The sequence below is a fragment of the Pongo abelii genome, chromosome 5 (genome assembly GCF_028885655.2).
Source record: "Pongo abelii isolate AG06213 chromosome 5, NHGRI_mPonAbe1-v2.0_pri, whole genome shotgun sequence".
NCBI lineage: Eukaryota > Metazoa > Chordata > Mammalia > Primates > Hominidae > Pongo > Pongo abelii.
Window position 1 is genome coordinate 126,493,421 of NC_071990.2, and position 13,727 is coordinate 126,507,147.

Here is a 13,727-nt window from a genome sequence, read left to right on the forward strand (position 1 = left end):
TTTTCCTTCATTTCAACTTTGGTGAATCTGACAATTATGTGTCTTGGAGTTGCTCTTCTCGAGGAGTATCTTTGTGGCGTTCTCTGTATTTCCTGAATCTGAATGTTGGCCTGCCTTGCTAGATTGGGGAAGTTCTCCTGGATAATATCCTGCAGAGTGTTTTCCAACTTGGTTCCATTCTCCCCGTCACTTTCAGGTACACCAATCAGACGTAGATTTGGTCTTTTCACATAGTCCCACATTTCTTGGAGGCTTCGCTCGTTTCTTTTTATTCTTTTTTCTCTAAACTTCCCTTCTCGCTTCATTTCATTCATTTCATCTTCCAGGGCTGATACCCTTTCTTCCATTTGATCGCATCGGCTCCTGAGGCTTCTGCATTCTTCACGTAGTTCTCGAGCCTTGGTTTTCAGCTCCATCAGCTCCTTTAAGCACTTCTCTGTATTGGTTATTCTAGTTATACATTCTTCTAAATTTTTTTCAAAGTTTTCAACTTCTTTGCCTTTGGTTTGAATATCCTCCCGTAGCTCGGAGTAATTTGATCGTCTGAAGCCTTCTTCTCTCAGCTCGTCAAAGTCATTCTCCGTCCAGCTTTGTTCCGTTGCTGGTGAGGAACTGCGTTCCTTTGGAGGAGGAGAGGTACTCTGCTTTTTAGAGTTTCCAGTTTTTCTGTTCTGTTTTTTCCCCATCTTTGTGGTTTTATCTACTTTTGGTCTTTGATGATGGTGATGTACAGATGGGTTTTTGGTGTGGATGTCCTTTCTGTTAGTTTTCCTTCTAACAGACAGGACCCTCAGCTGCAGGTCTGTTGGAGTACCTGGCCGGCCGTGTGAGGTGTCAGTCTGCCCCTGCTGGGGGGTGCCTCCCAGTTAGGCTGCTCGGGGGTCAGGGGTCAGGGACCCACTTGAGGAGGCAGTCAGCCCGTTCTCAGGTCTCCAGTTGCGTGCTGGGAGAACCACTGCTCTCCTCAAAGCTCAGATGGAAATGCAGAAATCACCCGTCTTCTGCGTCGCTCGCGCTGGGAGCTGTAGACCGGAGCTGTTCCTATTCGGCCATCTTGGCTCTCAATAAAATTTCTAAGCAAAGAACTCACATATGAATGAATAAAGATGTGACTTGAGCAAGTACCTACTCCAAGTGCAAGCTTGTCCAACCTGTGGGCCACTTGCTGCCCAGGACAGCTTTGAAAGCAGCCCAACACAAATTTGTAAACTTTCTTAACACATTATGAGATGGTGTTTGCAATTTTTTTCAGCTCATCCGCTATCATTAGTGTATTTTATGTATTTTATGTGTGGCCCAAGACAATTCTTCTTCTTCTAGTGTGGTCAAAAGATTGGACACCCCTGCCGTAGTGAAATAGACTATTTTTAGGAGGTCTCATTTTAGTAACAGGAGAACTGGGCAATTGTACTAGTCCATTATCATGCTGCTATGAAGAAATACCTGAGACTGGGTAATTTATAAAGAAAAGAGGTTTAATTGACTCATGGTTCCGCATGCCTGGGGAAGCCTCAGGAAACTTACAATCATGGCAGAAGGCACATCTTCACAGGGCGGCAGGAGCGAGAATGAATGCAAGCAGGGGAAATGCCAGACGCTTACAAAACTATCAGAACTTCTGAGACTCAGTCATTATCACAAGGGCAGCATGAAGGAAACTGCCCCCATGATCCAATTCCCTCCACTTGACCCTGCCCTTGACACGTGGGGATTGTTACAATTCAAGATGAGATTTAGGTGGGAATACAGAGCCAAACCGTATCAGCAATGTAACCAAAATAGTATGTATTTTCATTAAATAATGTTAAGTTAAACTATGTTGTCCTTTATGATTATTCATGCAACAAAGTATGCACAGATAAAGATGGCTCTAATTGATATACAATATCTTTCCATGAGGATTCTGAGTTGAGTTTCCAATTTTATCTCAAAGAGTAAAGTCTTGATTATAACATGGTCTCAGTGCTTGAGGCGGTGACTACCACACTGTATGTTATATATGGTGTATGTATATATACCATACCACCACTGTATGGCATATATGGTATACATATATATGTATATATGGTGAACTACCCAAAAATGAAATCCTTGTTACATGATGGGTGAAGCTGTGTTTACATGTAACTTGACTGCAACAATAGAGGAAGGTGCTTAGTTGCACAGATGGTATTGTACAAACAGTTCTACAAACAACACATTTACAAATAATATGAGAGCTGAAAACTAAAATGGTATTGCAAATACATTTATATCTGCTATAATTTCCTTCAACAAAGAGACCTCTGCTTTTTGGTATTTATTCACAAAAACTTTTATGTAATCCTTTCTTTTAAGGAATACTGTTTACCTCTGCTTATTCCCTCAAGTTGGCTCATTCTTGCTGATCATAGCATAAACAAAATATACTTTCAAAGCATTTTAAATTGCCTCCTAACCATTGAATTAGGTGTATGTCTGGAAAGATAAATGTGTCTTTGTTTGCTTTTATATTGGTCAAGATAAGCCAACAGCTTGAGTACCTGAAATATTATTAAGCTTTGCACACATGAAAGTATCTGGTAAAAGGATAATCTTGGAGGGTATGATTATAAGCAAATTCACAGCCTCAGGAGTGCTATGAGAGACTTTTATTTTGGTGAAACTGGTAAGTGTTCTTTCATAAAATTTGCGATTTTACTTTTTAAAAACTCGACTAACTCTTTCCTTCTCTTTCCCTCTCTTGCTGATACAGATCCACATCCAGCGAACTGAAGGATGTGACCATATGACCTGCTCACAATGTAACACTAATTTTTGTTACCGATGTGGTGAGAGATACCGCCAGCTCCGATTTTTTGGAGACCACACATCAAACCTCAGTATATTTGGATGCAAATATCGCTACCTCCCAGAGAGACCTCATTTAAGGAGATTAGTGCGAGGGTCAGTCTGTGGTGAGTGTCTGACATGCTTATGGGTGTCTTCCCTGGGAATTAAGTAGTGAAAATAGAACTTGGAAATGTGCAGCCATGGTAATTCAGAGCACCTGCCATGTGCCCAGTGTTCAGAGGAGGATATTCTCTCACCCTTTAAGATTAAAATTTAAAACTTAAATTTTGTTACCAGGACACTACTTATATGAGCAAGTAGATTTTGTTTGAAAAAGCAACTGATTAATCACACGCAGAAATCTGAAGTTATTTGCCTCTTAAATTTCTGAAACCCTGTCGTAAGCCACTTAACAAGAGGGGCAGTGTCATGTATATTTTTGTAATGGACAATATCCAGCAGCAGGTCATACACATATCCTCCACTCATTCATGGAGGACATGCAATACAGTACAGCATGGAATGTAGCCTAGGAAGGCAGGGAAAAAATCTACCTTTCAGAGCCCTGTAATAGAGTTCCATGATATCTATATAAGTGATAAGTTGTATATATTTTTCATTGTTTTAATTATTAATAGGTAACAGTTAATATAATAAGTATCAAATGCCCTCAGTGCATACAAACCCAAGTTTAATTATCCAAGTGAAAATGCTTTTGTGGATTGACTTTTTACCCCCTCTTCCTCAACAACACATAGTAGCCTCATACACAACCTCTTCCCACACTGGTACACAAGTATGCAAATAGAAACACAGACACCTGCCCATAAACAAATCACCCTGGCCAAATGCCGCTGCCTTTGGGTAATACAGGGTTCTTTGACGGAATATTTCTTCTTCTGCTCCTCTCGAATGTATTCCATTCCCTGCTGCTCTGGAATGTAACCATGTGAGATTTCTTCCCCTTTTTCATCACGTGGATGTCTGTTAGAATTCCTTTTCTGGCCGTGTTTCTCATGTGTAGGCAATACTTTTTATCATCTTCCACATTTCTGTTTTCCTTCCTACTTTTGCCTAGTTACTTTATGAAAATCTTTATATCTCTCCTTAGCCCTTGGTCACTTCATGACTGTTGTGAACCATTTTCCTCCTTAGAAGCATATGATACCTGATCAGAACAAAGCTGATGTTAGTGATAGATTTCTTTCCGGTAAAAGATAGAACATATATACGCAAATGCACTTTCACATATGGAAACCAGTGCCGTCATTTTCTAAAATCTATGTGATCTCTATAAAAATATTCTTCCAGAGGTTAATGGAACATAGTTTTCCACAGCCAATAGCATTCAATAGTCAAGCCTGCTTTTAATGATTTCCCAGTGTGTGCCGCTTCTTAATTTGCAAATATGGTGGATGTTATAATTATATAACCAATATATACGTATTAGTTAAACAGATGATATTGGAGGGATAACTAGGGAATCTCACCTTAACCTCTAATACCATGAGAAAATCAGTTGCAAATTAAGTTTTCAGATAGAAGCTATTTGCAAATCTGTATATGCAGAGAGCAACATGAAAACACAAAATCACTGTATTTTCTGCCTTGTTATTTTATTTTCTACTTCAGTGGCACCTTTAATTTTGTCGCGGCAGCGTGTTTCCATCCATTCTTTATTTTAGAGAAGTCATTTATTTGGCTCATGGTTCTGGAGGCTGAGCAGTCCAAGATGTAGTGGCTGCATCTGGTGACGGCCTTTGTGCTGCATCATAGCATGGCAGAAGGGCCAGCAAGCCCACGAGACAGAGAAAATGGGAGCCAAACTTACCCTTTTGTCAGGAACCCACTCCCTTGATAACTAACACGCTCCTATGATAGTGGTATTAATCCAGTCATAAGGGCTCTGCTCTCAAGATCTAATCACCTCTTAAAGGCCCAACCTCCCAAGCTCCTTTTTGGCCTATCTTTTGTGGGTGCAGATGCATGTGTGCACATAAAATCACATCAGGTTAAGCCTGTCAAAGTAGGGAGCAGCTGGCTTTAAGATAAACTCTCTCATCCACACATAATTTCCCCACCCCAAGCACAGCTGCCTCTTAACTGCTGTTGGACCATAACTCCAAGTGAAGTGGTCCTCCCTCCCCCATCTCCACAAAAAGCAGGAAAAGTAATGTTGTAATTTACAAAGTTACTTACTCCCTGCCATTTCAGAGAGAAGATGGAGTATAGGAACGCCCTCCCACCCACTGTCCTTGTGTGATGTAACACAACTTGCTCCCTCCGTCTTGGAATACAGCCTCATGTGGTCTTTGGCCAGAGGCAGAGAAAGGGCCTTCATCTCTCTCACAGCTGAAGGGTGGGAAACATGGTCTTCATTCTGTGTAACCACGTGCTCAGCTAGAGATCAGAGGTTCTGCTCATAAATTATAAAGGAGAAGAGAGATTTGGGGATGATTAGCAGCCTCTGACATAGGGGCATCTCCCCCAGTGAGGCATGGGAAGATTATTAAAGGAGTGGTACTGGGAATAAAAGTGGCTGAGGAGAAATTTTAAATTCTCATATTACTTCTTACAAAAATTCTAAGTTTTAAATCAAGTCATACAATTTTTAAGAATAGGACTTCAATTGATTTCTAGATGGCAAGTAATTTATATAAACAAAAACAATGGAGCCTTCTCCAAAAATGAATACTTAATTAAAAAAAAAAAAAAAGACAAGCCTGGAACCAGAACTGAAGAAATACAAATAGCCAATACATATGTTCAAAAATATTCAGTGTTACTAGCTGTCAGAGAAATGTAAATTGGCAGTCTCAAAATGAGATACTTTGAGTATTAAGTATTAACTTGATAAGACATCTCCTATTGATTAGCAAATGTTTTATCAAGTTAATACTTAATATTGGACTTTCATACTTAATGAATTGAAAATTTTGTACAATTCTTTTGCAAAGAAATTTGATACTAATGTGAAGGACATTTTAAAACATGATAAATCTAGATAAACTGAAAATGGGTTGTGTGCAAGTATAATTTAAAATAGGGAAAAGAAACAAAAAACTAAGTATCGGAATATTTAAATAAAATATGATATATGGATATGATAGCAATTGAAAATGATGTTTTAGAGCAATGCTACTAACCTAGGAATAAGAGATAGTATGCCTAGTCCCTTAAGACAGTTTCAAAAGTGGATGTAAACATGTTTTGAACATGGATTTCATAATTGGAATAAGTTTATTTCCTATCTCGTTCCTTCAATTCTGTGATATTTGAGAGGAAAAAGAAAATCGATGCTGTTACTTTTTAGTTATGTTTTATTACTATTAGGAAAATATACTGATAATTATTTAAAAAGGAAATATGAATGAACAGACTGAGCTATGTGCATAGGAGAAAAACACATTCTTTTAAAATATATGTGCTTATATATTCTAAATTCTTAAGCATCACTTTAAGAGTGTACTAAATGTAATTATTCAATGGGACTTATTACTTACTTGGATTCTGTCATTGGCAAAAAATATAAATAAAACCCATGTCTAGACATGGTGCTAATTGGATGGAGATCTTTTTAAATTAGATATTTAAAACAGTATTGTATACATGTCTGGTAATCTGGTTCCAAAGATCATTTCTTAAGAATAAAAAAGTTAATATGTTTTGACAAACTTCCAACAAATGGCTGTCTTAGTTTCTTTTTTAATGTAATTGATGATTCTAAATTACTGTCCTTTAATTTATAGAATGATATTGCTGTTTCATTCTTAAATTGGCTTGTGAGTCTACTGCAAAGTTTCTCTCTTTCTCATCTCTTGTTGCATTTGAGTTGTGCAGCTCTGAAGCTGTGTCACATGCCGTAAGGTTTAAAATACAATAACAACATGTATTTACTAGCCTCTTTTTTGTGCCTGTGTCTTTCAAAGTCAGTGGGATTCCGATGTTGGACTCTGCTATGTATACTTATGGCTAGAGTTTATCATCACTGCTTAATGATTCATTTAGAAAAGAAAATGCTGGCTGATAGCACTTGACATCCTTACCAGCACTTTGCCTTTTTATTTTATAAGTGCTTCCTTTTTCAATTGGTTAAAATGATTCACTTGAGTAACTTTCAATGTACTGTATATTTTTTCATAGTTTTCTCTAACATCTTGAAATGTCCCATTTGTAGTTCAGTCTGTAGGCGTTCATATTATTAGTTTTCTTTGGACCCAGGATGTAAATAAACCACTTCTTTAGATGTGGGCTTGGACAGAAGCCCTCTGTAGGACCTACCAGCCCTCCACGTTATGAGGTAACAACATTTTCTCCTACCAACTCAAAATGTGCCACTTCTTTCTTAATCTTTTAGCATTGCGAACATTGAAAATGGAAAGGATCTTAAGGAAAAGCACAAAGATGAACTGTCCTGGTAGACTACAGTAAGCCAGTGGCTTTGGAATGTTTTTGGTTAGAAAGGATAAGTGATTTATGTTTTATGCATGTGCTCAGGACTTTGGTGAAGTTACTAAACTTACATGTGTATATCTGTTCTATACCTAATCCTGATACATTTCTTAGATATATACAGCCTTAAGTGTAATCAGATTACTTAAAAAATAATACACACTGTGGTATTTAAAAGGCATCACTGTAATTATTTGGTAGGTTAGTTTTAAGACTCTTTAAATAATTTTGCCTTTTGTTTTCCAGCTGGAAAATTATTCATTGCACCTGTAATTATGGTTTTGGGATTGGCACTAGGGGCCCTAGCGGTTGTAATCGGTAAGAAACACTTCATGCATCTGAGATTAGAATTATCTGAGGGCCATAGAGGGAATATGAGTGTAAATGTAATAATATGAATCAGTTATTAAGTGGACATAATTTCTATTGTATGCCTGCTTTAGATAGATTACCAGCATATCATTTAAAAGATCAGAGGAGCGTGTTTCCTGTAGGATATGTTAGTATGAATTTTTCAGTCTATGAACGCTGTGATTCATGTATCTTATAAAGCGTTATTAACCCTTTTATAACACAAAGCTAATAGAATTAGTATCCTTAGGGAAAAAGGCAAGTGGAGTAGAACCCAAATTTTCTAATTCTGAGTTCAGGTTGAAGCATCAAGGAAAAGAAGTTCTAGTGCACCTTATGTGTTTCATTTGGTCCAGTAAAAGATGCCATGGATACAAACAGATACTGTCAGTGTGTACAGGAACATATACCCAACATACACTTGAGCACTGACAAATAGAAAACCTTGCAGTGATTTGCATAGTTGTATTTATGCAAGTATATTAAAATATGTATTTTAAAGCAGTGGTTCTCAGACTCTAGCAGGCTTTAGAATATCCTCAAGGGCTGGATAAAACACACATTGCTGGTTTCGGTCTGCAGTTTCTGACTTGGTATATGGGAAAAGTCCATTGATTTTTATTTTTAAAAAGTTCCCAGGTGATGCTCATGCAGTTGGTTCAGGGACCATACTTTGAGAACTATTGCTTTAATAATTTTAAGCTAAATGCTATAGATAAAGGCTGCTTTGATCATTGTTCCATATATTAGATGGGGTTTTTTTGCTAAATAAAATGATTTTCATATGTCAACTTGTGTTTAGCAAGTAATAAATGTGCAGGACAGATAGAATTATAAAGTATCTGACATTTAAGTTCTTGCAATGTGAGTTAGGACATTATGAAATAGATATTACTATCTGTATTATACAGTTGAGGAAATTAAGACTTACTAGAACCTCATAAGTGGTAGAACCAGGAATCAAACCCAACATTTGGCTCCACAGCCTGTGTTGTTAAGTGATATGCTATACTGCCTGAAACAAGTGTGAGTATCACAGTGTGCAAATGATATGACTGTGGACAATATAGAAGATTTAAACCAAAGTTTTGATATTTTGATAGAGATCATTATTATTAAACTGGTATCACTGAGGGTGCTAAAGGGGAGAAAAGCCAAAGGGAAATATTAAAGAATGAAATATTGTAGAAGTAAATACATTTCATAGCATAGATGTGTCTTCCTCTTTGTATGTTCATACATTGCAAATAAATAAACATAGACATTTTAAAATAGGAAAACCTAAATGCCTCTCATCCTAACTACCTTTAATTTTTTTTATCCCTAGGTCTATTTGTATTTCCTATCTATTGCCTTTGTAAAAAACAGAGAAAACGGTCACGGACAGGTATGCACTGGTAACATGCAGATGATTTCATCCAGCTAAGCTGGTTGGAGTAGGAGCGATACCAAAGGGTACACCCATCTGTGAGTCACATCTTGAAAAACACTGAGAGGAACCTTCTACCATCTCATCTCCCAGTGATTCTCCATGGGCCACAATGCCTCTAGCTATGGTGCACTCCCAACATGGTATCCTGTCCTTTCCCTAAACAAATTGCTGCTGCTTTTAAAAAATGGTCACTTTCATAAACTATAAACATCTATATCATAACTCTGACCTTTGTGGTTCTTGGAAGAAGATACTTTAAGAACCAGTTATCCTAAGAATTCTGAGCACGCCTCTTCTGAGAATTGCTTGGACTGTCTTTGAACTCTGCACCTCCTTCCAGGCCATCTTGTGAGACTTGGTGTGAATAGCTGAAGTCCTGTCTGTACCAACAAGCAAGGCCACTTTTCAGAAGATAAGAGTTCACTGAATGCACCTATTATAATCTGTGGCCCCAGCAGTATAATTCTTTTATCTTTCAAATGTTATAATTGCTAAAAGTCTCAATGTCCAAAAGGGAATGAGTGAAACTAAATTAATGAGAAGAATACTAAGTTACTGAAGTGTATATGTGTAGGGGTGTGAATGTGTGTGTATATAAATATGTATTAAAACTAGGCCCAATAACCTTGTACTTACCCAGTTCCATGCCGCTACACTATTTTTCCACATTTTCATAGACCTATTGAAAGATGATGGTTCCTTTGTGGACATAATTTGGCAATGTATTAAATTAAAGTCAATGTAGACAACAGGCTATTTCGATGCTGAACTTTTCTATTTCTTGCTCTTTATTTTTGTCACACAAACACAGAAATTTGTGCAATGTCACCCCAAGGAGTATTAAGCTTTGTAAACTGACAAAACTGGCTGCTTTTAGGAAATTCTCAAGACCCAAATATTCAGTCTTTTTAAAATTCTTATATTTTGGAAAACATGCTTCACTCTGTAGATAGATCCTTCACATTGGGATTATTTAATCCCGAAAACAAGTTTGCTGTAGAGAACTGCTTAAGCCTTTAAAAAATTCCTATTCTGCTAATTTTTTAGCCAACTTGTAATTATAGATAATTCTGCTTTAGGTCAAAGTCTTACATCATTTAATATCCTAACCCTGTTATCTCTTGCCTCCTCCTCTCTGTTTTTATTTGTTTTCAAGGCTTTTCATAAAAACAAATACTAGTTTTGAAGGATTTTTTCTTACATTTAACGGCTCAAATGTAACATTTTTGGGGGGCATCTTCTTATGGAGGAGTTAGTTTGAAAACTTCTTATGTTCTTGAGTTTGTCCAATATCAGCTGCTTTTGGAGAAGGAAACAAAAAAGTGAAGGAAATATTTTCAGGAAGTTTTTCTCAACCTACAAAAGCTTTAACAATAAGAAATTGACAAGTAACTAGGCTATGATATGCCTTTGTTTTCATCACAAAAGTTCATCAGCAAACAGGAAAAAAAAAGACCCCTAAAAAGCCTAAAGCTCTGAATTGTCTCCAAATTCTTAAAATTAGTCATCTGTCTTAGATGTACATTTATTTGTCAGCAACCTTGTCTGATTTGAAATAGATGATATGATAAAACATGCGTTAACATGAGTAGTTTATTTTTGTTGGGCTCCAGAGTGTAAGAATATTTTATTTTTGTTTGACATAAAAAGTGAAGTTGACTTGCGTGAATAACAATCCAGCATGCTTTCATTCTTTCTGAATAACACAGAATAACTGTACTACAGCTTCTGGATTAGTTGTCTATTTCCAGTTAGAGGAGTGTGTGACATTTATGGTTTGGGAATAGCATATTTCTAAAGCATAATATAATACAAGAAATAGTGATGCTCTGTTTTCACAAATTTATCTTTTCATTCACCCATCCATCCATTTAACAGATATTTATTGAGTGCCTATCTTAGGTGTAATAGTATTAAGACTGAAAGAAGGAGAATTTCTAACCTGTCATAAGAGTACTTAGGTTTCGTAAATTCATCTTTCCTGAACTTAGGCATTAGTTTGGCAATATGTGAATATGATGAACTCTAAACCTAGCTGATCTGTATATGTATGATGTATATATGTCATATGTATGGTATATACGAAATGTTCCCATAACTGCATATGAACACATATGCCATATACATACATACCAACTGGCTGAATAACTTACTCTTTGGTCTTGGATAATCTGTTTTCTAGGTTATGTATCTGTTATCTTATAATGGCCTACTCAGGGATTTTTATTTCTTTCTTTAAATAACTTATCTTTTGGACATATTTTTATATTATTTGGAAAACTTTCCAATATTCCTGTTACAAAGTGGTGTCTGTTTTCAGTGATGGCTATTTCATCAGTGCTTGAAATAGTGTGCACTGTGTTGCACAGGTTTTTCATTTTTCTATTGAGTAGATTTTTTAAATTAACATATACATTTTTCTCTTTAAAGGGTCGTATCTATTAGGCCTTTCCCTGCTGGTAACTTAAAATGATTATTTGTGAATTTTTTACTAAGTTTCATCAAGATCTTAAAAAGAGAGAAGAAAATAAAAAGTATTATTTATATGTCAGTGCCAACTTTGAAGGTAAAACAGTAGTAGTAACTTTTGGGAGAAATTCTAAAAACTACTTTAAGAAGAAGCGTGCACATAAAATAAATATCTTTCTATCCAAGGCTTGTCATTTTATATGCTTTTATTGTAAATTTAATATATACTACTTAAAAAAATTGAACTATACAGAATTTATAAAATACAACTTTCTCTGCTTACCCCACCCCTTATTTTCTAGGGGTAACCACTGTTAATGGTTTGGTATGTGTCCTTGCAGACACTTTCTACAAATATACAAATAAGTGTGTTTGTGTATGTGTCTGTGTGTGTATTCATTTTATACAAATAGAAAAATATTCTTACTGTGCTGTGACTCTTTGTCATTTTATTATATATTAGTAGATACCTTTCCATAAGCGTTTAAATAGATTTACCTCATTCTTTTATAAATTACTGCATAATCCATTGTAGGGGTATATTTTAATTTATTGAATTAGTCCCCTGTTGAATGGACTACAAGATTATTTTCACTTCTCTATTACAAAGAAAGCAAGAGTGAAGACCCTTTTGCATATATTTTTGTCACCTTGCATGAACATATCCATAAGATTGTACATTTGTTTTTTACAAGATCTTTGTAATAAACATTTTAATGTAACTTCAGGAGATGAGGTCATGGAGATAATATGAGACCCTTTTTCGGATAAAAAGAAAGATTGTACAGGAGTGCATAATTTTTAAAGAAATCGTCTTTTGAAGGATAATTTCCTTTCTGCCTGATTAGCCAAACAAATGCTTTGCCAAAACTTACAATAGGAAATTTGTTTTCAATAAAAATAAAATTTGAGGAGATGTGTGTCAGATAATGTGAGAAAGATGAATTGACTTTTGGATTGCCTCATTTTAAAACTTGAGGGATTTAAATCAACTACTCAAGCCAAATTGGTGATACTTTTCACATTTTTAGTAACAGTATCCATTTTTGTGTATGTTGCTTGACAGAGGAACTTAATTATGCCATTATGAAAAGTAGGAAAGAATATGTTGGCAATTATAAATGCCCACAGCAATTCCCAGAAAAATAAGTTAGATTATGTACGATTTAGTGATTTGGTGGGATAATTATAAATCGTGGAATAATTTATATATGTGTAAGAAGAGAAGGGTCAAACCTTTTGGTACAAGCAACATCTTGTTGCCACCACCTTGATTTTCTCATAGGTGCTATTGTGTCCTAAGAGTCGAACAGACAAGAAAACAAACATAATTAAACACAAGTCAGGTTACAACATGATATCTTTAATTGTACTTTCTGTGCTGTGGTATCAAGATTCAGTGGTGCTTGTCAGAAAATACCTTGTTCTGTGACACTGACTATCTCTTGAGTCCCAAGGCTCCAACTGAGCCTTTGTCTTTCAACCTTACCACCCAAATATATGACCAACTGCTCTCCTAAAATACCTATGAACCACTGTAATCATTTCCAGTCCCTGATGCCCCTCTTCAACCTCATTTTTCTCCATACCTCTGCTATTCTAACCATTCCTCTTCACTGAAGGAGAAGAGGAGAGACAGGAGGGGCCAAAAAACTCACTCTGGTATGTGCGAAACGTTAGCATTCCTTCCTGACCTTTGTCAAATGAGGGCACATCTGCCAAGACATCAATCCAGCTGCTCCCTTGTGAAATGAAATTGTTTTTAACATTACACTTTTACACTGGCTGTTACATTAGAATTACCAAAAAGTTAGTGGCCTCTATAAACTTAATTGGCATACTTTATTACAAAAATAAGAAAATTTATTTTTCTTAGAAAAGAAAAAAGAAAAAACATTTTTAGATTTTAATTTTATAAGCAACCTGCACATAAGCCTTAATGTGAGTCTTCACATTGGATTATATTTTTATTCTTCCATATTTGTGGCTGAAATCTCTCCCAGCTATTGAAAGTGATCTTTCCCATGGTCTGCTTTATTGTTTTGTGTTAATATCTGTTATAAATATAGCCTTAAAATTTGGTAATGCACTTTAAAATATTTGTGCCATTTAAATAATGACAAAGCAATCAGTGCATACATTTCAATGGAGACAGTATACAAAGTTAAAGCAACTGATACATATATTTCAGTGGAGACAGTAGGATAACAGT

General features: G+C 36.0%; 1 protein-coding gene across 3 annotated transcripts in view; it reads left to right on the plus strand.

Moving 5' to 3' along the window:
- RNF217 (ring finger protein 217) overlaps window positions 1-11,945 on the plus strand; it is a 131,184-nt gene extending 119,239 nt beyond the window's left edge. For 2 of the 3 annotated variants that reach the window (XM_024248853.3, XM_024248854.3), the window contains 3 exons: window positions 2,735-2,936; window positions 7,510-7,581; window positions 8,942-11,945. In XM_024248853.3, the coding sequence (XP_024104621.3) occupies window positions 2,735-2,936; window positions 7,510-7,581; window positions 8,942-9,015 (348 nt within the window). In that variant the 3' untranslated portion in view covers window positions 9,016-11,945. Of the gene's footprint in view, window positions 1-2,734; window positions 2,937-7,509; window positions 7,582-8,941 lie in introns of those variants that run through there. The other variant, XM_054558118.2, reaches the window with a different exon arrangement.
- The last annotated feature ends 1,782 nt before the right edge of the window (window positions 11,946-13,727 follow it).